This window comes from Uranotaenia lowii, chromosome 3 (assembly GCF_029784155.1).
Source record: "Uranotaenia lowii strain MFRU-FL chromosome 3, ASM2978415v1, whole genome shotgun sequence".
Classification (NCBI taxonomy): Eukaryota; Metazoa; Arthropoda; class Insecta; order Diptera; family Culicidae; genus Uranotaenia; species Uranotaenia lowii.
The window spans coordinates 19,626,875-19,654,179 of NC_073693.1; the positions used below are offsets into that span (position 1 = coordinate 19,626,875).

Below are 27,305 nucleotides of genomic sequence, written 5' to 3' on the forward strand. Positions count from 1 at the left end.
TTGAAGTTATTATACCAAAAGCCCTTTTTAAATTTACTTATTTACTTCATAATCGCTTCCATTGATAATCTTGTGTTTAATTTGTTATATGTGATTTTCATAAATCAAATTTTCATGGCAAATATGTTGAAGATTTTTACAGATATGTTGTTTTTAAAAAAATTCTTTCCGGACAATTGTAATAAATAATATTCGTTGGTACTGTTATAAAAAAAATACAAAGGTTTCGCATTTGTCTGCTTTTTTATTTATCCATTTTCTTTCACCGTCCTATTCCTCCGGAAAAATTCAAAGTACCAACTGCATCTCCGGATCCGACGAGGGCTTAAGGTAACTTTCCAGCTTTTGTTAGATCAGTGGCAAATGCTGGCTCTCCCGATTACTAAAAGTTCCCGGTACGGAGAAGAAAATTCGCTGGCACATTAGCTAAAGAACTGCACAAATTCCGAGCACTGGTTGTTTCCATTCATTTCCGATTAAATTCACAATTGCATCTGGTCTGCAGCTTCAGCGGAATCTGTTGTTTGAGTCGGTCTTTCGATTCCGCCGGCAGAGGGTTGTAAAACTCCTGAACTCCGACGGGACAGCCATTGCAACAGAACCGTGGCCATGTTCGGTCATCCGCGGATTCTGGATGCCCCTCCGCAGATGTTTTTACCGGACTTCGCTACGTTGGAGGCCTCAAGGAGACTTGTGTTCGCCGTTTTGCGTTCCTGGATTCCTTCCTTTTCGAATTCAAGCCGAGCCGTCGAAAAAACTCTTTATTTACGAACTTTTGACAGGTCGATGGATTCATTTTGTAACATGCAAATGAACACAATGGCAAAAACCAAAGAAAAGTAAAGGGAGGTGAAGCATATATTTATGTTTAAAATTAATGGTAAGCAAAACAGACAGAAAAGTTACTTTTTTGTTGATAAGACTGCTTGAGCTAGTTGCAAACAAAAAATAAAATACTTAGGAAACAAATCAAAATGCGTTAACACTCAAAATTTCGAAGCAACTGTGAAAAATTTTGCATGAAATTTATCTGATTTGCATTACCTGATTCTTTACGAACGTTGGGCAATAGTCATTTCGGATGAACTTTAGTGAACTGTCAATCCATAAAAATAACTAGATTTTCAGGTACGACATTTTTGTTTTTGCATATGTATTAGCATTTCGAAAACTGCGCAACTTTTTATAAATGAATGATAAATTCTTCAAAAAGGTTAATAGATTTTTTAATATTTTAAAGTAATAACAAAATCGACTGTATGCTATCACGCACAGTTGTATACCAAATTCAATAAAACTGCATCTTTTTCACAATTTTATTTGTTAAATTAATTTAAAAAACATATTTCAACTAATTTTGGATCAAAAATTAAAATTAAAATTTCAAATTTTAACCCTAGTCGAAAAATAATCAAGGGTGAATATTTTTAGCAATTATTTTTCATACATTTCTACTTTTACACCTTAATATTGAAACAGAACAATACCATATGTTTATTTCTATTTCAAGAAAAAGAACAAAGTTTTTGAAGGGTGTTTAAAATAACACTTTTGGAGACTAAATTCAATTGACTAATCTCAAACCACAATTGTTAGAGGGTTTATCATGCACAATTTTAGTCAATGATGTCATTTGTTGAATATATTAAAATGCAAATTTCATACAATTAAAATGTTTGGTAACAATAAAGTTATTAATGCTTTTGCAGACATTTGACGTATTTGAAATAATTTAAAAAATGAAACTTAACTTCAATTTTGAATAAGTTGCAAATTTTGTTGGTATTAACTGAAAATCACTGAACTTTTAGTAAAACAAACGCAATCATATACAACATTTGTTCTCCTATTTAAACTGAAAATGGCGTCTAATCTTCTATTTCTCAAAAGCGAAAGACTTATCTACACGGGGAACTCATGATTTTGAATATTAAAGAATATGAACTTTGAAACCTGAATCGGATATAAATGAAGTTAAATCTGAATCCCAAGTTTCAAATGCGATTTAAAGTCTATAAATCTTCATTATGAATCTTAAAAAAAATCCTTATTCGAAATTTTAACTTTTCATCTGAAATATGTTTTTTAAAGGTTCTTAACTTAGAATTAACATGAAGTTCAATCGAAAAATTAAAATTTACCAGACAATCGTTAATAAAGAATGAAATTTCAGATTTCAGTTTTCAATCTGAATTTGATCTTTGAATTAGGAATTCTTCATAGCTATTTAACTTTTCGATTCTAAATTTTAATCTAATTTGAAATTTTATCACGTACAAATAGGCAAATCCCAATTCCCAACATGAACTAGAACGAAAGACAATTGGAATTCCGCTTAAGGATTTACAGCTTATTCGAAAAAGTTTGGTTTGATTCATTTCATGCATTTGTTATTTCCTATTCCCTCATAAATGTGACGTCATCCAAGAAATTGGATATCACACCACCTTCTTTGCATGTTCCTTACATGATTGACAGTTCGCATGGTGAACCCGATGAACCTGGTTCATTTACTAAGGAACGTCAAAATGAACATATGTTGTTCATTCGCCTCTGAAGCAATGAACTAGTCACCTGGAGTGAGTCGCCTCTCGGAATACCCCGACACGAGTCACGTGACTACGACTAATGTGACTCCGAGTCACTTCATTCGCCTCGCAGAATAAGGCCCATTTTCTATGGTTAAATAACCGTTTTCTTTAAGGTGGCCATTATGCCCCCATCTCCCCTACACTAGATTTTTTTACGCGGATTTTTGCAGATTTTTCTGCTCAGTTTTTATAAAGCAAAATATATTTCGAAAACAAAAATGTTTAATCCTTTTTAATGAAAACATTTCAAAATTTAGAATGGGATTCGCTTCGATACTAGAGTAACCTGAAAGCTTAGGCATGAAATCTGAGAAAAAAGACTTGAGACTGAAGTTAGGTCTCAGAACTATTAAAACACGTGAGACCGGAGACATAATACATGAGACAGGAGATCTGAGACCTGAAACTTAAGATCTGGGACCTGAGCCATAAGGCCAACGTTCTGAGATATGAAATGTGACCTAAGATATGAGACATAAATCCTGAGACCTGGGATATGAGACTTGAGATGAAAAAATCGATTACAAGCTGCTTTATACACAGAAAAGAGGCTTTCGGATTCAACTAAACGACCGGTTGGCTCACGATTGCAAATTTTAAAAGAATTGTATTTTATTCAGACTCAATCATACCGCGTCCGTCCTCCTACCTACACTCATTGTTTGTTTATCTTTTGTTCTCTTCCAGAAGTAGCGCATACATGAATTAATTATCTCTTTGCAGAAGTTTAACTAAGCAAACAAAAAAAAAAAAAGAACGATCATTCCTATAATATGTAGTGAAAAGGTAGCAGCTTTCGAATTTGATGCTGAAAGACTTTTTAACTCAGATAACCGCTAAAGCGGTGCTGTGGCTACAAAAATAATTGTTTTATCGAGGCCTTGCTTGGGTTTCGCAAAAAACATGCATAAAATAAAAAAAAATAAAAGGAAAAAGTAGAAACACAAAGACAGGAAATGATTTGGCATACCGATCTTGATTTTTCAACGAAATATTACAACATTTGTTCCGAACCTAAACGGGATATATTTTGTTTATTGTTTTTAGCTGTTTTGGTTATTACTATGTGTATGTATCAGGAGGAGGGTGTATAAAGGAGCACCTCTCCTCTAGATTCTCTCAATCATTGCTCACAAAAACAGAATAAATTTCATTGGGTGAGAGAGTTTCTACATTTCTATAGTGTACCTGTTACAACAATCTTACTAGCATAAATTATACAAAAATCGAAATTTTTGTCAAGCTTACGTTTTACGATAAGGGAAACGAGGAAAAGAAAAAGGTACCCGAATTGTGTCTGTATTTGGATGACGTGAATTGTCCTTGACAGATGATATATTTTGTTTGTTGGAAAACGAACGGAGGGAAACAAAAACTCAAAATTTTGTATGAAGGATCATTTAAGTCCTCTACAACTATTAATATGCGCGCCTATTACTTGTCTGCATCTCTGCTGTAGGTGAGCAAGGCTTCCTTCTAGTAGTAGTAGTTATGTATGGCTACCATTCGTGAATGTTGTGTGTTTTGTTGTCTGTCTTATGTTCTAAATCTCACAAAACGGCTTCCCGGACCTAATTAGGTTTTGTTTTATTTTCCCTTTTTTTAACGTAAAATAAGTAGTGCTACTGTTCTGAGTGACGATTTTTTTTTTTTCTATTCTATACTTTACTTCAATTCCCGCAGTCAACCGGGACTGCACAAAAATATTTTCGCGAACCGCCAATCACAAACCAACAATCAGCACCGCACGCACACGCCTCGAGTAGCACATCATTAACATCAATCGACTGGTCGCGGTTGGTCGATCGGGGAAGCTAAAAGCTACTAGTGGTAGGCTCAACGGTTTACAACAGGCAGCGGCTCCCTTCCGACGTTTTACAGGTCTTCGTCCTCATCCGGAAGTGCCGTGTCCTGCGCCTCCTGCAGATCCTTTTCGATCTGTTGTTGCCAGTCCTTGTCCATCTTAACCTCTGGCGGGAGCAGGGCGGGCATGGCGACGAACTCCAGGTTGGGATCACCGACCAGTTTGCGGGCCAGCCACAGGAACGGTTTTTCGAAGTTGTAATTTGATTTGGCCGAAATGTCGTAGTACTGTTTGGTGGTCGAGAAGAGGTGGAAAGGTGGGAGTTTTAGTTCTACTGTTTTAGAGCACATTTCATCGACTAATCTTTTTTGATCACATACTTTTAAATATCTATTCTGCTATTATTAACAATGTGTTTTCCTCACAATTAAGCATTTACAAAAAAAAGTTTTATAGAACTTTTCAAAAACAATATATTTCATTATTTTCCTTTTGGGGAGGAACAGACAGGATAGTCAGATATGGTTGCATGTTTTAACACGGATTAATGAGAGTTGATCTCTGCGTGAATGAAATAGGGAAAACGTCAATGAAACGGAGATTCCTCGTCATGAGCTGGGGGCTTTATACTTCCATTTATTGGAATGGACTATGTGGTTTACGGGCGTTTGTATAGTGTTTACATTTTCTTGAAGTTGTGAAGGGCATTAAGTGGGCTAGACCCCAAATCAGAAGAATGCTACTATTTGATACGCTGTTTGAGTCTCGTCACTATTTAGCTAAAGAATGCATTGGTTTCCGTCCCGTTTTAGCATGAATTCCTCCTGGTTTAAGCGCAAAATGTCGCCCTTGAGAGACAACACCTCACCAGGCTTATTTCCTTAATATGTGATGGAATATGACAGTCCTGGATGCCTGTAGATTAGGCTTACCAGAATAAAATTTCGGGAAGTAGGACATTTTGCTCAAAATACTATGAAAAAGTAAGACGTTTTTCAATCTAAAGTAGGACGAAAAGTAGGACGAAAAGTAGGACGCTTTATTTTGTGATTTTTTTTTAAAGTTTAACACAAATTTTTAATAAGATAAGATTATATCACAACAAATTTAGATCAAAAACCTTTTTTTCACATTTTTATGTAATTCTGTTTTTTCAAAATTCAATACTTCATCGTTAGATTTTATTTATTTTTACAAAAAAATGGAAGTTATTCTTGTTCTAGCAACTCGAAATATTCAGCAATCGTCAGCAGCTCGGAGTGTTGATCGGATAAATGATTTGATTGGAAAAACAATTTCCATTTTTCATGAGTTAGTTTGTTCCTGAAATCATCTTGTTACTGCGCATTCAACGAATTTAGGCGACAAAATTGGTCATACAGTTTAACATCGTTGATTTTATTACCTTTCTTCTCTAAAATTTTCACACAGTTCTCAAGCTGCTCGAATTTGAAACTTTGTGGTTACAGCTAAGGCAACCAATCGAAAAAAAAATAAAAAAGTAAACGCAAATTAAAAAATTTGATAAACAAGATAATGGTCCTAACCGTAAAAAGTAGGACATATTGTGTCCAAAGTAGGACGGTAGGACAAGGGTCGAAAAAGTAGGATCAAAGTAGGACGTCTGGTAAGCCTACTGTAGATGCTCTTCACAGAAGGTTTTCTTGTGGAACAGCAGATGTTCATACTAAAAAGGACATCACTTTCACCGATAAATTAGGTATAACAAACATAAATTAATCCCTTCATAATATTCAACACACTTTGATTAAAAAAAATCCAACCCCAAGGATTTCTGAATCTGAAATTTTCTTTAGGAACAATAACTTATTCTTATTAGATCCAGATCAGATCCGTTCTGACTGACGGAAATAATCTAAAATACTGAAAATTTTTGTGACGTGTTCGTCTCCAAGAAAATCAAGAAAATTCTTCATTTTTCACAAAATAAAACAAATTTAAATTTACATTATTTTTGTACATTTGAGGGCACAAAAGCAATAGCAAGGTTTCATATTTAGGTAATATTTTTTTTTAACGGTAAAGAGGTGTTTAGTTAAATACGGAAGATAAATCTTAGAGGGTAATATAATGGAAATTCTGCATAAAGCTTTGAAATATATTGCTCCATAAGTTATCGACCTTACATCAGTCCTAGAGTTTTTTTTTTGTTGAAAAATCTATCAGAAAAGGTTAAATTTTCAAAGTTGAAGAAACGTTTGATTTTGCAATTATTCAGAATATAATTTGTACGATCTCACTTTGGCACGATTAGACCCCAAAAAACGGGGCACAAATCTAGGCGAGTAGCAAGATCTCCAAAATTGTTTGCTCTAGCGTACGTTTGCCCCTCGATTACAAACCATTACATCATAACCGAGTCAAGGGCACGCATATCATTAACATTATTGATCAGAGAAAAGGAAAACACCTACCTGAAGATTCTTCTTCCGGTGGAACACGATGGCCTTGGCTTTCACTTTACGGTCCTTGATGTCGACCTTATTGCCGCACAGGACGATTGGGATATTTTCGCACACCCGCACCAAATCCCGATGCCAGTTGGGTACGTTCTTGTAGGTAACACGGGACGTCACGTCGAACATGATGATGGCGCACTGACCCTGAATGTAATAGCCATCCCGGAGGCCACCGAACTTTTCCTGTCCGGCCGTGTCCCACACGTTGAAGCGTATCGCGCCTCGGTTGGTGTGGAACACGAGGGGATGGACCTCCACGCCCAGTGTGGCCACGTACTTCTTCTCGAACTCGCCGGTCATGTGCCGCTTGACGAAGGTCGTCTTTCCGGTACCGCCATCGCCTACCAGGACGCACTTGAACGTTGGCATATCACCCTCGGCCATTGTGTATTTGTTGGTTTATTTGGGTTTTTTTTTTCTAATTAAATATGATGGAATTTGCGAATGAGCGCAAACTTTTCCTCCCCGTCTATTCCTCTTTTCTTGATGATGATCTTTCTCTCTCTGTGTGTGTAGCCGGCAGCTGTCGCTTTTTGCTTTTATCCGGTGAAAGTTTCTGTTGGGATTGACAAGAAAAAAAGAAGATGAATGCTTCATGCTCCAGAACTAATAGCCAAGAGTTTACGTCGAAACAAAACGGTGATCTTTTGAACTTGATGGACTCAAAAGCTGTGCTCGTATAGTGTGCTTCCTTTTGACTGACGCACCGCAAAGAATACGTAAATGTCAAACTGGCCTTTTAAAAACATTATCAGCACCCAACCCAGCCCATCATCGGCCAATAAGTAGTGCGAAAAATGTGCGGTAGAACGAGAAAGTTTGATTTAGCAGCAGCTGCGCACTAGCATCTAGTAACAGTGCTGGTCTCCTGAAAAATGTTTTGACGTCCATCGTTATTTTTAATATAAAAGAATTTAACAGATGAAATCAAATTATTAAATCATCCAAGCTGAAATAAACAAATTACCCATAGCAATAGAACCTAATTCAACTGTTCAGTTGATTATTCTAGCGTATCTTTAAAGATACTCTGGCCTCGACATCAAAATTTTATTAAATGAAGAACTAGAAGAATATGAGAAGATTATTTCGGAAATACAGACACACTGATTTGAATCTATTATTTAAGGTGAGTATTATCAATATGACTTTAAAGATTAAAAGCCAAGTTTTTACGAACTAGATCTTGAGTGGCCTTATGTGTATATAATGAATTTCTGTATTAAACAGTAACTTCCGATTTCCCTTTTAACTCAAACTGGCTTTCAGAAAAAAAACAGCAAAATTTTCGAAACTTTAGAATACGAAAGAGCTGTTGAAGTCCTTTATAAAAATAAATGGAACAACCATTTTTTCTTTAGGTATCGTTTAAATCTCTAAAGAACACCAATGTAATCTAATTTTGCGCTGAGACTGAACTAAAATAACAAAAATAGAAAAACGATGTCCCCCTTTTAGAATCTTCAATCGTGACTTTTAATGATTCCATGAAAAAACTATTAACGGATAAATGAATTAATTTGTTTCCAATTCCTAATTACGTTTTTACTTTACCTTTTAAAATGGTTACAATTACAATTTTTAAGCTTGGTTTTTTTTTTATCCTGGTTTGTATTATTAAAAAAACCGTATTCGCTTGAGATTTTTAACTTTTTTTTAATCATAGGTTTGTTTATTAAGGCAAGATTTTTAACTTCAAACAAGAAAATTTGAATAAATCAAAAATACCAATGGCATATCAATTAGTTCTTATTATAACTTGAAGGTTTCTGTAAACGCAAATCACAGTTATAACTATAAATTCCTCAAATTTTGATTGTCGATATAAAAACGTAAATGTGTGATCGTTTCAAGTGCTTATTTTTCTTTGGAAACCAGCTTTGAGCAAAATTATTAAATTTAGGCATTTTTAGTAGGGGCAGATTCTAATAAATTATCGTTATGAAGCATAAAACGTCAATACACTTGAAAAGTACCAAGCTCAACCTTTGCCAGATGGTTTTTTTAAACGCGCGTTACAACCGAAAAAGCCCGCGCTTATTTGGCACTCTCTTTTGAACAACTTTCCGTTAATCTTCCCTTTGCTTTGTGCCGGTTTTTCTGAAGTGTGCTAGAGCTGTCCGTCTTTTCCTTCTCCGAAGAAATCGAACAAATAGTGCGCGAAGAAACGAGAAGCCGATAATTTCCTTCAACTGTTCTCGAATATTTTGGCTCTCGCTCGCACTGCTCTCTGCAAGTTGAATCACTCGAAAGATTTCCAACCACAAAAAAAATCTTCAGCACCACACGATTTCCGAGCTCAAATTTCGTCACCGATTTTACGATTTCAATCGCATCAATTCTTCCGAAATTCCATAATATCGAAACTGCCTCAGGCCTTTCCTGTTTTTACAATCGAAAACCAACCCAAAATTTCACCTATTTCCAGCGGAAAACAGCTTCGGAAAAAACACCTTTTTCTAGCAGCAGCACTAACCAGTACAACTCTTCAATTCAAGGGAGGAAAAATTTACACACCAACCGCAGTCAGGCAGTCACCGTTTGCTCGTACCTTGCTTGCTTGGGAATATTTTCTCGGTCTCGTTGCCAGGGAGAGGAAAACCGGAGCGGTTTGTTGAAATGCAAAAAGCGGACTGACCGACGGAGAGCGCCAGAAATTTTCAACTGCCTGCCCGTCTCGAGGCGGTTGCTTTCGGATGGGTAAGCCAGATATGACGCTTCTACTGAAAATTTCCAATTTTCTGCTTTAATTGTCCCAAACTCACGCTGTTTGAAAAATTCTTAACTGATTCTTGATTTCTGAGATATTTATGGGTGGTTTATTCCTTGAAAACATTCTGAATCAAGCCATAATAAGCCTTGCAACTGAAGTTGAAAATTAGAAACAGAAAAAATTTTCACGTATTTTATGGTTGCCCCTGCATTCTCCAACGTGTGTTGGTGAGAGCGAAATCTTTCAAAGAGCGGGAGAAAATGCAACGGAAGTTGCCGGCGCTATTTTACAATTTTCATGTTTCCAGTTGGCAGCGCTGGTTGTTTTGCTGTCGGAATGGCGTCAAATGGCGTATAACGGGCGTTGTTTTGGTGGGTGTCAGTTGACGGTCGGGGGGCAGTTTTTATGTTTTGAAAATTTTTCGTTCGACTACTGGACTGGGTTAAATTTTTTTTAAGGATTTAAAGGAATTAATGGAAAAAATTATTCAAAATCAGAATTGGCCGAGACATCTATCGATTCGGAACTGGGATTCGAAAAAATATTTAAATTCCTTTTCAGGCCCAGATTGAGGCTCCGAATACACAGATTCAGGAGAATAGTTTCAACTATATAAGAATTTCATTTCAGATTTATTGAATTTGGAAAAAAAACTTAAATTCAGAATCAAAATTAAGATTTCAAATTCAGAACTAAAATTAAGCTTTGGAATCCCATTTCAGAATTCATAAATCAGGTACAAAATGAAGATTCAGAATTCAAATATCGGCAATCCATATTTTTTTCGAGGACAAAAGACAGATTGAAATTTATTTCTTATTGTTTTTTTCATTTCTAGAGTTTGTTTTGATAAAGTCGTATGAACCAACATAAACAAACTTTAGTTATTTATTGCAAACGACTGAAAAACATGTATTCTACGTAAGGTTAAAAATTTGGTTTCATTTAATCCTCTAAATTATTAATTATTTCGCTTATTCCAAGATCAAGTTTTCCGTTCAAACATCAGTGGGTTAAATTTGTATTTTGGTTTCGGTGTCATATCGAAGGGACATAAAATTGTTTAACAAAAAATGGTAAATAGTAAAATTTTATCAAGTTTTGCTCTCGTAGGTGTCCTATAACATCTTATGAATGAATTAAACTTTCATGAAGTTATGTTATTTCTGTAAAATAAAGTAGAAACATAACTCCATTTTCGGCACAAATGCCAAAACGATTGGTTGTGCCACAAATAAAACTAAAAAAAAAAATGTTAATTCCATTCGTTATGATACTCCAGAAACAGTGTATTTCGGTGGGTTGAAGTCAATTTCGAAACAAATTCCTGCATTTGAGTTTGTGCTGAAAAAGCGAATTTTTTACCAAAAACATTCTAAAATTCAGCATCAGTTCCCCCGTTAAAAGTCATCATCACAATTCCAAATGAGTAACATTTACATCCAGGAACCGTCCTCTTCCGGGAAGGTAAGTTTAGTTCTGTTTAAACTTCCGTTTAAAACACCTTTGTTATTGAGTTATTGTATAGGGTTTTTTTTTCCTTCGAGTCGTTTTGGCCTGTTTTGGGCTAGGACCTGCTTGCCATGTATTCGGTTTCAAAAACTTTTTTTTTCTCGCAAAGGTTCTTCTAAAAACAACCGTTGGCGATATTGATATCGAGCTGTGGGCCCGAGAATGTCCGTTGGCTTGTCGAAACTTCGTGCAACTATGCATGGAAGGGTACTACAATGGAACGTTGTTCCATCGGGTGGTGAAAGGTTTCATTGTACAGGGTGGAGATCCGGCCGGAGATGGCACCGGAGGCGAATCAATCTATGGACATCCGTTCCGGGATGAGTTTCACTCCCGGCTGCGATTCGTGCGGCGAGGCTTGGTCGCGATGGCTAACTCAGGGAAGAATGATAATGGATCCCAGTTTTTCTTTACCCTCGGGGCCACTCCGGAATTGCAGAATTTGCATACCATTTTTGGGAAGGTTACCGGTGATACGGTTTACAATATGCTAAAACTTGAAGAAGGGGAAGTGTACGAGAATGAGAAACCCCACTTTCCGCACAAGATTCTGAAGACGGAGGTTTTGAACAATCCGTTTCCGGATATTGTTCCTAGGGTGCTGGAGAAGAAAAAATCGGAAGGGAAAGAGAAGAAAAAAGAGAAGGGGGTAAAGAATTTTGGCCTGTTGTCATTCGGCGATGAGGCAGAGGAAGAAGAGCACGAGACTAATCGATTTGTACAGAAAAACATTGTTGGTAAAGGTAAAAGCTCTCACGATGTGCTCGACGATCCTGGGCTGAGCAAGCAGGCGATTGAAGTTAAAGGAGATACGAAGAAGGGGGGAAGCAAACAGGATTCAGATTCTGAGGCAAGTTCCGATGACGATGAACAGTCTCGTGCCCGGAACAAAGCCTTGGTGGATGAGCAAAGAATGAAAATCCGGGATAAACTCAAAAAAGGTGTTAGCAATATTTGGAAACTATTTGAAGTTTGTTTTAAAACTATTTATTTTTTATCACGTAGGGAAACAGGAAACAAAAGCTCCTCCTCCAGCGCAAGCGTCATCGTCCTCCGATTCTGACTCAGATTACGGACTGGGAAGTGAGCGCAAAAAGGCAAAGAAAGAACAGGCTGAGAAGATTCGGGAAGAAATCAATAAGCTAAAGAAAGATTACCAATCCGACCGAAGGAAAGTTAACGACGATCGTAAGGCAGAATCTGATGCTAAAATTGCGAAAGAAAGTCGTAGCGAAGTGATGAAAGAATTTTTCTCGGTTCAAGAACAGTACTCTGAGAAGGCTAAACAGCTTCCGAAAAAGGGAAGCTCTCGGGAAAGTTTCACACTGCAACTACTGGCGAAGTTCAAGAACAAGCTTCAAAATGTTCAGGAACAGGCCGGGGATGACGAGGATGAGGGAGACGAAGAAGAAGACATTCGAGGGGACAATTGGCTTTCACATAAGCTGCAGTTCGAAAAGACGGATCCAGTGCTAGCCAAAGATGCTGTCACCAAGAACGACGATTGGTACGACGTGTATGATCCCCGGAATCCGTTGAATAAACGGAAACGTGGAGAACAGTCGAACAAGGCCGGGAAGTCGAAAAATTAATACTCACGTAAGTTAATTTTTAAGTTTCTTTACTCTGTGTATAATTTATATTAAATTAACTAGGTGATTACTATTATAAGAGGACATTTTTTTTCTGGGTATGTTGCGTGATGAACTTAAAAGAAATTTTCTCCTTTTAAATTTAAATCTACCATCACTTATAAAAGCACGCATGGTATCCGATAAACGAGACTAGCACAGCAAACCAAAACTATTAAAATTTCTACTTTGGAATGTTGAAACCGATATCCGCGTCTAAACCATTTGAAAAGTAATAAACCATTTCAAACAGACAGTTTTTGAAGCGTCGAAAGTAGCGAATTCACGTCGCTATCAATTTCGGTTCTTAGATTCAAATTTTCCACCTGGTCGACAATCGAATCAAAATCTATTCCTCGATCTTTAATCTTCCCGAGCTGTTGATCGAACTCTTCGAGCATTTCCTCCAGATGTCGCTGATGCATGTGACCCGCCTGACTCGGGTCGAGATATAGCAAACTTCCGCTGCGTACTTGTGCCTTGAAAACTTTGAAAATCATTTCGCAAACTTTGACCACATTGTTCCGATGCGTGTGGATGTCACTTTTGGTGAGCTTCTGCATCTTCGATATGATTCGGTCTGACAAACGAAGCTTTCCAATCGCTATCTCCAAGGCCATTAGGCCATTGGCGTCCTTTAATGTGGCATTGGTTCCATACTTCAGAAGTAAATCAATGATAGCGAAATTCTCAGTGCAGGATGCCAAATGTAGTGGAGTGTTCTCATTGAGATCTCTAATATTAGGATTAGCACCAGCCTCGAGTAACAACCGAACCGAATCTGTGAATCCTCTGCTACAGGCAACATGCAAAGCCGATCGATTAAAGGTGGGCTCCCTTGTATCAGGACTGAATCCTTTTTCGATCATTTCCCTCAACAGCTCTGTATTATTGGTCATGGCCGCATTAAGAAACTGCGAAACCATCGCCGACCTTGGACGACTGGCCAGATATGGTGACATTCGGGTTCTCAGTTGAAGTCGCATTTTAAGTCCTCCGGAAAATGCACCGACCGGATCTTCCACCATTCGACTGCTGCAATTGCTTTCGAAATTTTTAGCGACCTGGATCGCTTGCTGCCAATGGATTTCCTCCTTGTTGCCGTCGTTCTCGTCCAATCTTGGGGGAGATGGTTCCGCTTCCGGGACGGTGTCCACTTCCTCGTCTGGGTTCGGTTCCGGCGGATTGATTTCCGAGCTCATTTTGTGAAAAAAAAATTGATTTTTCTATAGAGTGAACGTAAAGTTCCCAACAATTTAATAAATATTTAGAACAAGGTCACAAAAGAAAATGGCGAAGAAAGGGTTATTCAAGTGTCAAAAAGGGGGCGTCCTAAAAAGATTAAAAAAAATTATTTTGCGCTACCTTTGAATAGAAAACCTTGGCTAGTGGGTACAATTTCTCGAGATAAAGACTGAGAAAAAAACTCTAAGAGTTTTAATGCATTTTCAGAAAATTCCTTTGAATTTTCTAATCTTCGGTCAATATCGGTTTTATTTCAATTGAAAAAGAATCGTTGTATCTAAATTAGTTAATAATCATTTTATAGTTGGATTTATTTTTATCATAGGAAATTTCCTAAAATTAAATAAGGAAAATCGGATTGCAAAAATTTCTTAAAACATCTATGTTATGTTTCGACAAAAGTATCTTTGGCCTCCTCGTTAGTTCGGATTTGAACCCCCTAGACTATTTGATAAGAGCGTATGTTCAAGCAATGGCTTGGGGATCCTTTAAACCCAACTGTCGATTTCTGAAGGCTTTTCCTCTACAATTTTTTTTATTATCATTTTTGTCAATTGATATAATACATTCAATGATTTAAAAAAAATTACATTTTTGTCATTTGAATAATGTTTGTTAATTTTCAATTCTTTGGGTATTGAGTTATGTTTGTTATTGATGTCGTTCATCTTCACGGAAAATAATAAAAAGGTAAAATTTACCGAGTTGCGAGGTACTTTTTTTCCACCCCTCTTTCGAGGTAAATTTTACCATTTTTTCATTCACCTAGCAAAAAGGTGAATTGTACCGTTTTTCTTTTCACCTAGAAAAACGGTAAATTTTACCTTTTTGGGATTCACTGATCAAAAGGTACATTCTACCGGTTTCCCATTCCCTATCTAAAAGGGTTCTGTTTATTCACTAAATTAAATGAAACAAAGACACAAATTCATTAAAGATTTTATTTTTATTTTTCATTACCTATGTCATTAATGCTTTGGGACTCAATGTTTTAATAAAGTTCTTCTCCGTTTTTTTCCTCGAATGTTCCGCTTTGTCGGAGGAAAACACTATTGCATCCTCTCGGCCATCAACGCTGCCTTTTCCGCGTCCACCATGGCCGCTGAATCCTCCTACAATTAGCACATTTCGTCCCTTCTCCGTTCGACTCATCCGGCCAGCTGGGGGATAATATTGGCTGTTCCGGAATGATGAGGAAAACACTTCGTAGCTCAGTAGGCCAATCTGTAATATAGTTTTATGATGAGAACCAGCACAACAAAATGAAATCTAATGCTAAATTTACCTTTCTGCTCCTATTTAACGTATTGCGCACGAAACAAAACTTATTTCTGAGTGATAAAACAGCTTAACCTCAATAAATGGGTTCGGAAAATAGTTACCTTTGTTTCGAGGTGAATTGTACCGTTTTGTTCAGCGCAATCCAGGTCAACTTCACTTTGCTACGAGGTAAGCTTTACCTCGAAGAGGTAGAAAGTACCTTTTTGGGATTTACCTTTTTTTCTAGGTGAATTCTACTTTTTTTGTCTGCTCGATTCAGGTAAACTTTACCTCGTTGTGAGGTGAGTTTCACCTCGGTGAGGTAATAGTTACCTTTTTGGATTTCACAAGCATTCACCTTTTTATCTCGGTAAATTTTACCTTTTTATTATTTTCCGTGTTATTTTTTATTTGTCATCGTTGTCGTTTTCATTTCTGTTTTGTGTGATTCGATTTTTATTATTTTGCGATTTTGATCAATTTTAATTATTTTTTTCATTTTGTCATTTTTGTAATTATTTTCAATTTTGACTTCAGTGAAAAAATACCCATAACTTTTTTCTAGTGCAAGTGTTTGTATTTCATGTTCATTGAACAGACCTATTGTTTTGATCCAAAAACACCCACCGCCCGCCCACAGTTTGATCTGCATCGTACACACTCATTTGGCGCAACACCTTAAACTTGTAAAATTGACCCATTATTAAGAACAGCCGAGATCTGTCAAAAAAAGTGTCGTTTCATCGAGTCAGTTTTACACATTATTTAGAAAAGCTGGCTTACTAAATAAAGGGTAGTCTTCTAACTTGTCATTCTATCCGATAGTGATGGTATATACGGTTTGCATTGTGGATTAAGCAATAAGTTTAAAAGTTGTGTTTGAGTTAAAAAGTGAGTTGTTGAAATGGAATCGCTAAAACCTATATTTTATAACACCAGCATGAAAATAAATAAATGACCAGCATGAATAAAGAAATTCAAAATCAGTTTTATTTTTATTATTTTCTTTCCATCCTTCTGACACTTTAAAGGGCTAACATCAAAGGGCTGACATCGCCATGCAAAGCGGACGGCTTCCAAAATAATGTGTAGATTTTACATGTTTACATTACTAATTTTCACCTCTGTTTGACGTACATGCTGTGTACACTATAAAGGGTACAAGGGCTTTACATGAAAAAGGAGTTAACCCAGTCTTTTCCGATAACGGGTCAAAACTACATTATAAGGGGTTGCGCCAGATGAGTGTGTACGCAAAACAGATGCATGGTCATTCGCGAACGTGCAGTGACGCAGAACGGACGTGTGAAATTTTCATCGGGAGTGTGGATATAGTTAAATTTGAGTATTAAAGTGGTGGATTGAATTGTTTTTTTCTGGATCACGAGAATTTGCGGATAGTGATAGATAGTGAAGCCAGAAAAGAAAAAGAAAAGGAGTTGTGCTAATTTAGTGGCGAAAAAGACGCTTTGCAAGCCGAAAGCAAAAACATGGCGGTCGTTGGTGAAGAAGAAAGAAAATAAAATGGCGGATGGAGTTTCAAGATTTTCGATAGCGGGGAAAGAATGTAGTTCAAATATGGCTAGCAATATGGCGTCTAGTGAAGAAAATAAGGAAAGCGGTCAGCAGGAGAAACCGAAAATTAGCTACAAATATGAATACAACGATCAAGGTCCCTATCGTGTGCTAGTGGAACTAATAAAAAAAAATGGTGAAGGTGGTGAATTGCAAATGAATAAACTTTCCCTCGCGGCTTTTTTGCAAAAATGCTGCTACAAGGGACATGTAACAGACATTAAACAAGCAGGTCGCAATAGAGTGATAGTGTTTTTGACAAAGTTTGAGTTGGCAAATTTTATGACCACGGATGCAGAGCTGCAGAAAAACAACTATCGATCGTTTATTCCGAAAAACTTCATTACTGTCGATGGAGTTTTGACAGGAATACCTTTGGAGATAACCATGGAGGAAATCGTCGATGGATTAGAGTGTGATGTTCCCGTTCTTAGTGCCAGAAGATTGAATCGATTTGTCAATAAGGAACCCCAGCCAACGCAACGAGTTAGTGTGACTTTTCGCACTAATGTTTTACCGCGGATGGCAAAACTTTATTGCTGTTCGGTCTTCATCCGACCGTTCTATAGTAAGCCGGTACTTTGTCTGAATTGTCTGCGTTATAATCACGCAACACAAAACTGCAGAAGCAAACAACGCTGTGAAAAGTGCACGAGAATACACGACTCAGAATTAGAATTTGCGAGATGCAATGTAAATCCTAAATGTTTGTATTGTAGAAGTGGCCATGCCACAACCGATGAGGAGTGTCCTGAGCGTAGACGACAGAATAACATCCGATCAATTATGGCTCGCAGCAACCTTAGTTTTGCGGAGGCTATTGAAAGGTTTCCTATCGTGACGCAAAACCCCTATCAAGCGTTGATGGAAAGTACAGCTGACCCAACTCCGGCCGAATCCTTTGCTACGATGACAGCTGGAAAATACAGTAGAAGAGACCTGCGTCAAAAATCGAAGGAGCCTAGACAGGAGCGGCTTGAATCAAACATTGCGAGCAACGTGAGCATCTACCAACCAAGAAAACGGAGGAACGAAGAATCCACAGCAGATGGAATTGCATTATTTAACAAATACAAAGTAGGAGAGGCAGAGAAATGGAGAACGGAACTCCGAGCGAGTTCTAGCTACAGAACGATGGAAACGGGAGCCAAAAAGAAAAACACAGAACAAGCTGTAAGAACCAGTGAAGAATCAAGTATGCTATACCATCTACAAAGGAATCAAGGTCTACAGGTTTTGGCGAAAGCAGCGTCGTTACAAGATATTAGCCAGAGGTCAGACAAGGTAATCGAATGTAACAACCAACGAATGTAAGTAAAATCTACATTATTATTATGAAATTACTACAATACAACATTCAAAGTTTGAGTAGAAATAGAAAAGAACTAGAAAGAGTTGCTTACCAGGGTGGCTATGAAATTCTAATGCTCATGGAAACATGGACAAAAACAGATATTGATCAAAGAACATACAAAATACCTTCGTTTCATAATGTGCTCACTTCACGACACGATGGATATGGAGGAACAGCAATATTTTTGAGCAATAAATACAACTATACTTTACCAGATTTAAATATTACTTCCGATAACATTCAGTGTACCATAATCCATATCTCGTCCCTTGATATGGCTCTAGCATCGATTTATGTGACTCCTTCTATACCAATAATTGAATTCAAGAATACTTTGCAACAAATTTTTGACTTTTTGAATATAAAGTTTAAAAAGGTCGTCATCTGTGGTGACTTTAACAGTCACCATGTTATGTGGGGAAATGTTTCGTCTGATCGAAAAGGAGATGCTCTATTAGAAATAATCAACGATTCTGAATATTTGATACTCAACAATGGCAATAACACGTTTGTACCTATTGAACCAAATAAAAGTCCTTCTGCAATTGATTTGACTCTATGTACAGCAAACTTATTCGGAGAGTTGAATTGGGAAGTCGCTGATTATAGTATTGGAGGAAGCGGTCATCTAGTCATAGATATAGTAATGGCAGGTATTGAGCAGCGAACATTGAAATACATCAATAAAAAAAAAGATCATACAGCAAATATCGGAAATTGAATTCGAAACAGGCAGGGGCATTGACGATTTTAGAAAAGAAGTTTCTAGAATTATTAAATTAAATACGAAAACCAGTAGATATACTCCAAAAATATGGTGGAATAGAGATACTGAAGACGCGTGGATCAAAAAATCTGCAGCTAGAAAAGTTTTCAATAAACACAGCACCATTGAAAATGCAATAAGTTACAAAAAAGCATCGGCTATATTTCTGAGGAAAAAAAGAGAATCGCAAAACAAGGCTTTAGAAGATTTCGCTGCAAGTATAGACCCCCAGATTAGTTCGGCAGAGTTATGGAAAAGGATTGGACGTCTTACTGGAAAAGCAATTAAACGTAAAGAAAATAACCCAATACAAGACAATGTAGAATTAGCGGAAAGGTTTTTTGATATGCATTTCGGAAAAGCTGAAGTAGATATAGACGAAACCATAAGTTGTGGACCAACATGTAATTATAATATCATGGATGCTGCAAAATGGGATCGAATTCTTTCCAAGAAAAAAATAAGATCCGCACCTTCGGATGACAAAATTTCTTATGAAATGTTGAGAGCAATACGTCCTTCCGTTAAAGATGCATTTATTAATGAAATCAACACCATGTTTAGATCAGGTCACCTGAGGGAACAATTAAAGGAGATAAAAGTGGTTGCTATCCCCAAGGCCGGGAAAGATCAAAGTACAGTAGAAGGGAAAAGACCCATATCTCTTATACCAACGATTACCAAAATGACAAATTCAGCCGTTCTGGAAAAAATAAAAGATCACATTGACAAGACAAACTGCATTCCTTCTACTTCCTATGGGTTTCGTACAAACTCCTCCACAGCAACATGTGTTGGATATCTCGTCAATGAAATCAAGAAGAACAAACGAGAAAAATTCAAAACATTGGCTATTTTCATTGATCTATCCAATGCATTCAATACTGTAGAGTCAAGCAAATTGCAAGAAATTCTGATAGAACAACGTTTTCCTGGAGAAATCATTACGTGGATTGATAGTTTTTTAACCAATAGAAAATTGATCTTAGATACTTGTGGTGAAAAAATAACACGGAGAATTTGTAATGGGTTACCACAAGGGGACGTCTTGTCACCCACGCTCTTCAACATCTACTCGGCAAAAATGCACGCAATTGAACAAGATGGAGTCGTACTTATACAATATGCCGACGATTTCTGCGTATTAGTTAAACATGAAGATTTCAAAGGACTGGAAAGCTTAGCTCAAAATTACATAAACCGATTTGTGGAATTATCAGAACGACTCAACTTTAAAATCAATCCTTCGAAGACCAAAACAATGGTGTTTCACCCTAGAAACACGGCAGTAAAAGTCTTAATCAAGAATACGACGGTTGAGAACGTCAACATTTACAAATATCTAGGAGTAAACATTGACCGTTCGTTAAGTTTTCGATCCCACGCGAGAATGATTAGCACCAAAACCATAGAAAGACTAAACATGTTGAAGATCATCACGGGATTTAATAAGAATTCACACCCACAAAGTTTATTGTTAGTTTTCAAAGCCCTACTAAGGAATGGACTAGAGTACTGTGTTTCAACATTGAACAACACAGCAAACACTTACCAACAACAACTCCAGGTAGTTCTGAACAAAGCTCTTAGAAAAGTAACTGGTTGTAGCAGAACCACTCCAATAAATACTCTGCTTGCTATATCAGCTGAAGAGCCATGGAAAATAAGAAGCGAATACCTTGCCAAAAAAGAAATAGCTAAAAATGTTGCTTTTCGAAACACAGTATACAGTCAGCTACTTGAGACCTCCACCAACAACTGGAACGAAAATCAGCTCTCATATATGGAGAAAAAATATTTGGAATACCGACACATATTTGATAAAATAAGTCCCCTGCTCAGAAATTTTCATACAGATGAATACGTAACGATATCTACCGACATTGGACCAGGAAAATTAGTAAAAGACAAAAATAGTACTCAAGTCATGAAACAAGCTGCTTTATTTACTATGAACAGTAAATACCAGAATAGATCACCCATTTATACGGATGCATCTAAACAAGGTGACAAATGTGGGATCGGTATATATGTACAGCTATCAAATACCAAAATAGCCATTAAACTGAATAATGAAACTTCCATTATGACCGCAGAACTCCTTGCCATTGATAGAGCTACAAAAATAGTCGAAGATAACAAAATTCCGAATGCTGTTATTTATACAGACTCCAAATCCTCTTGTATGATATTACAAAGCAGTCAAAGAAATCAATTTAGATGCGGAATTGCTCAAGACATTTTGCACAGATGCTCAAAATACAATATAGCACTACAGTGGATTCCAAGCCATGTTGGCCTCAGGGGTAATGAAGTCGCAGATGAACTAGCAAACAGAGGAGCTAACACCGAACAAGGTATAGATAATCCAATACTTCTCAAAGATGCTTTTAGTTTATTTAAAAACACTAAGGAGGAAGTAACAAAAAAATGGTACACTGACTACGCACTTTTGGAAAACAAGGGAAAAAAGTTTTTACAAATACAAGACGAATTCAATACCGAACCGTGGTTTAAGAATCTACCACTCGATGGAGTCGAAATTAAGATGCTTAACCGAATTATGGCTGGCCATGATTATTCGAAATATTGGTTACACATTATGAAAATCGAAGATGAAGGAAACTGTAATATCTGTGATAAGCCAGAAAATGCAGAACATCTGATTTTATTTTGCCCCCGATTCAATAGAGTTAGAAGCAACTACACATTCGATGGAAAATATGGAAATATTATTGATATATTAAAGCAAAGAAATATTGACCAACTGAAAGAAATAATAAGTTTCATAAAAACTGCCAAAATCCATATATAATAAAACCAAACGAAGATGGCTGTGAGGAGTGGACACCAAGTTCGTCGCCACTACCATATCGGCCTAGTTTGGAAGGAAGCCTGTAGACCTTAAAAAAAACGGATTCTATGAAAAAAAAAGTGACAAACCAAACCTACATCGTTAACAAGAACCGACAGTCAAATGACTTTAAACGATATTACTGGACATATGGTCAGAGATACCGGTCCATAAAACTTCAGCAGACCCCTGCTGAAACCAGAAAGAAGAAGAAGAAGAAGAAGAAGCAAAACAGATGCGTTTCCGATACCGGTTCCAAAAAACATTACCTGTTTCCTGTTAACAAGTACCTGTAGCATCTGTATATTACCAGTAGAAGTGAAGAGTACCCGTTAAACTCCTCACCATGAGCGAAGAAAAGGAAGGACCTCGAACCGAATACAAGCTGGAAACGGACTCGGAGCTCCGATTTGAAATCGAAAACAAAAACGAAAAGGTGTTTGTCACGGTGAGTTCATGGAAGAAAAATTCATCACTCATTGCACTTATAAGAAATCTTAACAAAACTGTTTTCTTCTTATTATAGTTACTCTCAGGTTATGCGGAACTTTTCGGCACGGAACTGGTGTTGAAAAAAGCATACGAGTTTGCTGTCGGAGCGAAGGTGGCCATATTTACGTACCACGGATGTACGATTGAATTGCGCGGTAAACCGGATGTGGCTTACGTGGCGAGAGAGACGCCCATGGTACAATATTTGAATTGTAATTCGGCGTTGGAACAGTTGAGGGAGAAAGCGGAGAAGGATGATTTTCAGGGACCTATCGCCTTGGTCGTTGGACCGATGGACGTAGGAAAGTCGACGATTTGCAAGATATTCCTCAACTATGCGGTACGTTTGGGTAGGCGACCGATTTACGTGGATTTGGACGTAGGGCAAGGAGGAATTGCTATTCCGGGAACTATCGGAGCGTTGTTAGTGGAACGACCGGCTCCTGTTGCGGAAGGTTTTTCTCAGCAAGCGCCTCTGGTTTATCATTTTGGTCACACGTCACTTTCTGATAATGACGTCTTTTATAGAGCGCTGGTTTCGAAGCTTGCCGAAACAACTTTGGAGCGGTTGCAGGCGAATAAGCGAGCCAAACATTCCGGTATGATCATCAACACATGCGGTTGGGTCAAAGGCAGTGGCTATCATCATATCCTGCACGCGGTGAAAGAATTCGAAGTCAAAGTCGTTTTCGTAATGGATCAAGAGCGTCTTTACAACGAACTTCTTCGGGATGTGGATCGTTCAGTGCAGGTGGTTTTTCTGCCAAAAAGTGGAGGAGTTGTTGAACGTACCAGATCACAACGGGCTGAGTCTCGAGACAACCGGGTAAAGGAATACTTTTACGGATCCAAAATGCCACTTTACCCACACAGTTTCGACGTTAAGTTTTCGGACGTCAAAATATTCAAAGTCGGATCGCCGGCTTTGCCCGATTCTTGTCTGCCGCTGGGTATGAAGAAGGAAGATAACTTTACTAAGCTTGTGCCAGTTCAGCCGGGGCCTCAGCTGCTACACCATATCTTGGCCGTTAGTTTTGCCGAGAGCACTGAAGAAAATGTGATACAATCCAATGTGGCCGGTTTCATTTGTGTCACAAACGTTAACATGGAGAAGGAAGTGCTGACCATTTTATCGCCTCAGCCGAGGCCGCTGCCTCAAACAATTTTGCTGGTGTCAGATGTACAATTTATGGATAGTCATTAAGTTAAGTTTCTGATTTGACCGCAGAGTTGATTTGAAATCGTGTTAATAAAAGCTGATTTTCTATTGACTCTTTGAACTAAATTAGTTGGTTATTAAAAATTTTCGAAATCCATACAATATTTCACTTTAAAATTGAATAAAAAAGTTAGCAGAAAAAGTCATATTTGTGTCAGTTTTTTTAAACATAATTTGAATTTCTAAACTCAGAAGCATCTTATATGCATATATGCATATGAATTGCATGGCTAATGGCTCAAAAACTTAACGGCGCACGCGTTTTGCCGAGATCGAATGGGCAGTTTTCATTGAATGCTTTCTTCATTGCAGTAACCCAATCACCTGAAAAAATAGGTAGAAATATTTTATAAACTCCAACGGTTATTATTTTTAAACATTTCCTACCATGTTTCAGTACATCTGCGATTTTCGCGTTAAGCTCACATTGAAGAGTTCTGGCCTTCTTGAGTTCACCCTTGCCTAAGTTTTCGATGATTTGCAATGAAATTTCGGGCCAAATATTAAGCGTGGTCATTATGAAGGAATCGAAACCAGCAGCAACCGCTCCACAGAGTATAGAATCAGCCCCCAACAATATAAACCGGCTCGGTTTGAGACAACCAGATCCCTGATCTAGCTCACCACTGGTATATTTTATGCCGCGAAAGTTTGGAATCGCTTTCTCTGCAAGATTTAAGAATGTTGGCATATTCACTAAAATATCAAAAACATAATTAGTTGTTGAACCGCACCACTTCCATCGTTTGAAACTACCGTTAACATCGGAAAACATTGGAATGTGGTAGTAAAAGAAGGGCGTCTTCGCACAGTGAATCGCCACATGCTGCAGATATTCAACCAGCTTCTCCGGAGTTTTGGGTTTGAAGTACAATTCCGGTAAACAGAGCACACCGTTCACATCCAACTGCTCGGCATGACGAGCCAATTCGATCACATCTGGATAGGGTGCACCACCGACCTGAACCATCATCACAAGTCCGTGTTTGTCGCAGGCCTCTTTCCATTTCTCCGTGACCAATTTACGTTCCTGTACGCTCATACACATTCCCTCGCCGGTGGTTCCATTCACGAGAATGGCCGGTACTTTCTTTGATTTTAAAAATCCCGCATATTCCTCGATGATATCGTAGTTAATCGTTTTACCTCTGTTTAATATTAAAATAACGATAGGTACATTTGTTTTTTTTTTAATATAATAAAGTATCGCTTTACATACTTATCGTTTAGAAACGGTGTGAACACCGGCGCCATAAGACCCCTGAATGTGAACTGCTTCATTGCTTTCGGTGGACTAAATCAAACGAAGCTGAACTGAATTAAGAAGTCGTTGTCAGTTTGCTCTTGGTTCTCGCTATCAACCTCTTATCTCAGCCGGTCAACGTAAATTTATTATCCCTTGTTTTCTGGATTCTGTGCAGCCAAAATAATGTGTTTAGTTTTTACTGAATTCTGTAGAAAAAAAAAACTTTAATTCCAGTAACTATAGAATATGAAATGACGAAAATTACGAAAATTATCAAAATGGTAAACTAGAAAAATTACAAAAAAAATAACAAAATTTTTAAATAATTTCAAAAATAAAAAAAAGCAAATACCTATGACAAAAATAACAAAAATGCCGTAAAGACAAATATTAAAAAAAAAAAAAAAGATTTACATATTTCAAAAATGAAAAAAATTACAGAAATAACAAAAACTAAACAGATTGACAAAAATGACAAAATTTACAAAAATGACCAAAATGATCAAAATGGCAAAAATGAAAAAAATAACTAAAATGAAAAAATAACAAAATTGACAAAAATGACAAAAATGACAAAAATGACAATAATGACAGAAATGACAAAATTGACAAAAATGACAAACATGACTAATGGCAAAAATTACGAAAATGACAAAAAAGACAAAAATATCAGAAATGACAAAAATAACAAAAATTAACAAATATGACAATTTTTGTCACATTGACAAAAATGACAAAAATGACAAAAATGACAAAAATGACAAAAATGACAAAAATGACAAAAATGACCAAAATGACAAAAATGACAAAAATGACAAAAATGACAAAAATGACAAAAATGAAAAAAATGACAAAAATGACAAAAATGACAAAAATGACAAAAATGACAAAAATGACAAAAATGACAAAAATGACAAAAATGACAAAAATGACAAAAATGACAAAAATGACAAAAATGACAAAAATGACAAAAATGACAAAAATGACAAAAATGACAAAAATGACAAAAATGACAAAAATGACAAAAATGACAAAAATGACAAAAATGACAAAAATGACAAAAATGACAAAAATGACAAAAATGACAAAAATGACAAAAATGACAAAAATGACAAAAATGACAAAAATGGCAAAAATGACAAAAATGACAAAAATAACAAAAATGACAAAAATGACAAAAATGACAAAAATGACAAAAATGACAAAAATGACAAAAATGACAAAAATGACAAAAATGACAAAAATGACAAAAATGACAAAAATGACAAAACTGACAAAAATGACAAAAATGACAAAAATGACAAAAAAGACAAAAATGACAAAAATAACAAAAATGACAAAAATGACAAAAACTACAAAAAGACAAAAATATAAGAAATGACAAAAATGAAAAAAAAATACAAAAATTGACAAATATGATAAAAATGACAAAAATGACAAAAATGACAAAAATGACAAAAATGACAAAAATGACAAAAATGACAAAAATGACAAAAATGACAAAAATGACAAAAATGACAAAAATGACAAAAATGACAAAAATGACAAAAATGACAAAAATGACAAAAATGACAAAAATGACAAAAATGACAAAAATGACAAAAATGACAAAAATGACAAAAATGACAAAAATGACAAAAATGACAAAAATGACAAAAATGACAAAAATGACAAAAATGACAAAAATGACAAAAATGACAAAAATGACAAAAATGACAAAAATGACAAAAATGACAAAAATGACAAAAATGACAAAAATGACAAAAATGACAAAAATGACAAAAATGACAAAAATGACAAAAGTGACAAAAATGACAAAAATGACAAAAATGACAAAAATGACAAAAATGACAAAAATGACAAAAATGACAAAAATGACAAAAATGACAAAAATGACAAAAATGACAAAAATGACAAAAATGACAAAAATGACAAAAATGACAAAAATGACAAAAATGACAAAAATGACAAAAATGACAAAAATGACAAAAATGACAAAAATGACAAAAATGACAAAAATGACAAAAATGACAAAAATGACAAAAATGACAAAAATGACAAAAATGACAAAAATGACAAAAATGACAAAAATGACAAAAATGACAAAAATGACAAAAATGACAAAAATGACAAAAATGACAAAAATGACAAAAATGACAAAAATGACAAAAATGACAAAAATGACAAAAATGACAAAAATGACAAAAATGACAAAAATGACAAAAATGACAAAAATGACAAAAATGACAAAAATGACAAAAATGACAAAAATGACAAAAATGACAAAAATGACAAAAATGACAAAAATGACAAAAATGACAAAAATGACAAAAATGACAAAAATGACAAAAATGACAAAAATGACAAAAATGACAAAAATGACAAAAATGACAAAAATGACAAAAATGACAAAAATGACAAAAATGACAAAAATGACAAAAATGACAAAAATGACAAAAATGACAAAAATGACAAAAATGACAAAAATAACAAAAATGACAAAAATGACAAAAATGACAAAAATGACAAAAATGACAAAAATGACAAAAATGACAAAAATGAC

At 36.2% G+C, this 27,305-nt stretch overlaps 5 protein-coding genes across 5 annotated transcripts; 2 read left to right on the plus strand and 3 right to left on the minus strand.

The window, feature by feature from the left end:
• Window positions 1–3,178: 3,178 nt before the first annotated feature.
• LOC129756330 (GTP-binding nuclear protein Ran) lies at window positions 3,179–9,581 on the minus strand. Its single transcript, XM_055753181.1, has 3 exons — window positions 9,427–9,581; window positions 6,831–7,431; window positions 3,179–4,682 (listed from the first exon to the last, which is right to left on the minus strand). The coding sequence occupies exons 2-3, from the start codon at window positions 7,257–7,259 to the stop codon at window positions 4,467–4,469; spliced, it is 645 nt and encodes a 214-aa protein (XP_055609156.1). The 5' UTR covers window positions 7,260–7,431; window positions 9,427–9,581; the 3' UTR covers window positions 3,179–4,466.
• Window positions 9,582–10,765: 1,184 nt separating this feature from the next.
• On the plus strand, window positions 10,766–12,771 carry LOC129753839 (spliceosome-associated protein CWC27 homolog). The gene is made up of 3 exons (XM_055749687.1): window positions 10,766–11,055; window positions 11,210–12,041; window positions 12,106–12,771. The coding sequence occupies exons 1-3, from the start codon at window positions 11,014–11,016 to the stop codon at window positions 12,690–12,692; spliced, it is 1,461 nt and encodes a 486-aa protein (XP_055605662.1). The 5' UTR covers window positions 10,766–11,013; the 3' UTR covers window positions 12,693–12,771.
• On the minus strand, window positions 12,705–14,012 carry LOC129753841 (ankyrin repeat domain-containing protein 54-like). Its single transcript, XM_055749688.1, has one exon. The coding sequence runs from the start codon at window positions 13,931–13,933 to the stop codon at window positions 12,977–12,979; it is 957 nt and encodes a 318-aa protein (XP_055605663.1). The 5' UTR covers window positions 13,934–14,012; the 3' UTR covers window positions 12,705–12,976.
• Window positions 14,013–22,017: 8,005 nt separating this feature from the next.
• Window positions 22,018–23,549, plus strand: LOC129754567 (protein CLP1 homolog). The gene is made up of 2 exons (XM_055750707.1): window positions 22,018–22,233; window positions 22,312–23,549. Exons 1-2 carry the CDS (start codon window positions 22,132–22,134, stop codon window positions 23,479–23,481), a joined length of 1,272 nt encoding a protein of 423 aa, XP_055606682.1. The 5' UTR covers window positions 22,018–22,131; the 3' UTR covers window positions 23,482–23,549.
• Window positions 23,550–23,685: 136 nt separating this feature from the next.
• Window positions 23,686–24,858, minus strand: LOC129754568 (N-acetylneuraminate lyase B-like). Its single transcript, XM_055750708.1, has 4 exons — window positions 24,716–24,858; window positions 24,253–24,644; window positions 23,884–24,192; window positions 23,686–23,820 (listed from the first exon to the last, which is right to left on the minus strand). The coding sequence occupies exons 1-4, from the start codon at window positions 24,775–24,777 to the stop codon at window positions 23,735–23,737; spliced, it is 849 nt and encodes a 282-aa protein (XP_055606683.1). The 5' UTR covers window positions 24,778–24,858; the 3' UTR covers window positions 23,686–23,734.
• Window positions 24,859–27,305: the final 2,447 nt, after the last annotated feature.

Excerpts from the sequence above, each read along its gene's own strand:
- LOC129756330 (XM_055753181.1), bottom strand. The coding sequence starts at position 7,259 with ATGGCCGAGGGTGATATGCCAACGTTCAAGTGCGTCCTGGTAGGCGAT. Across the intron at positions 4,683-6,830 it reads ACCGGAAGAAGAATCTTCAG|TACTACGACATTTCGGCCAA; the intron begins GTAGGTGTTTTC and ends ACCACCAAACAG.
- LOC129753839 (XM_055749687.1), top strand. The coding sequence starts at position 11,014 with ATGAGTAACATTTACATCCAGGAACCGTCCTCTTCCGGGAAG. Across the intron at positions 11,056-11,209 it reads AACCGTCCTCTTCCGGGAAG|GTTCTTCTAAAAACAACCGT; the intron begins GTAAGTTTAGTT and ends TTTCTCGCAAAG. Across the intron at positions 12,042-12,105 it reads CCGGGATAAACTCAAAAAAG|GGAAACAGGAAACAAAAGCT; the intron begins GTGTTAGCAATA and ends TTTATCACGTAG.
- LOC129753841 (XM_055749688.1), bottom strand. The coding sequence starts at position 13,933 with ATGAGCTCGGAAATCAATCCGCCGGAACCGAACCCAGACGAGGAAGTG.
- LOC129754567 (XM_055750707.1), top strand. The coding sequence starts at position 22,132 with ATGAGCGAAGAAAAGGAAGGACCTCGAACCGAATACAAGCTGGAAACG. Across the intron at positions 22,234-22,311 it reads ACGAAAAGGTGTTTGTCACG|TTACTCTCAGGTTATGCGGA; the intron begins GTGAGTTCATGG and ends TTCTTATTATAG.
- LOC129754568 (XM_055750708.1), bottom strand. The coding sequence starts at position 24,777 with ATGAAGCAGTTCACATTCAGGGGTCTTATGGCGCCGGTGTTCACACCG. Across the intron at positions 24,645-24,715 it reads ACACCGTTTCTAAACGATAA|AGGTAAAACGATTAACTACG; the intron begins GTATGTAAAGCG and ends AATATTAAACAG. Across the intron at positions 24,193-24,252 it reads AATGTTTTCCGATGTTAACG|TGAATATGCCAACATTCTTA; the intron begins GTAGTTTCAAAC and ends TTGATATTTTAG.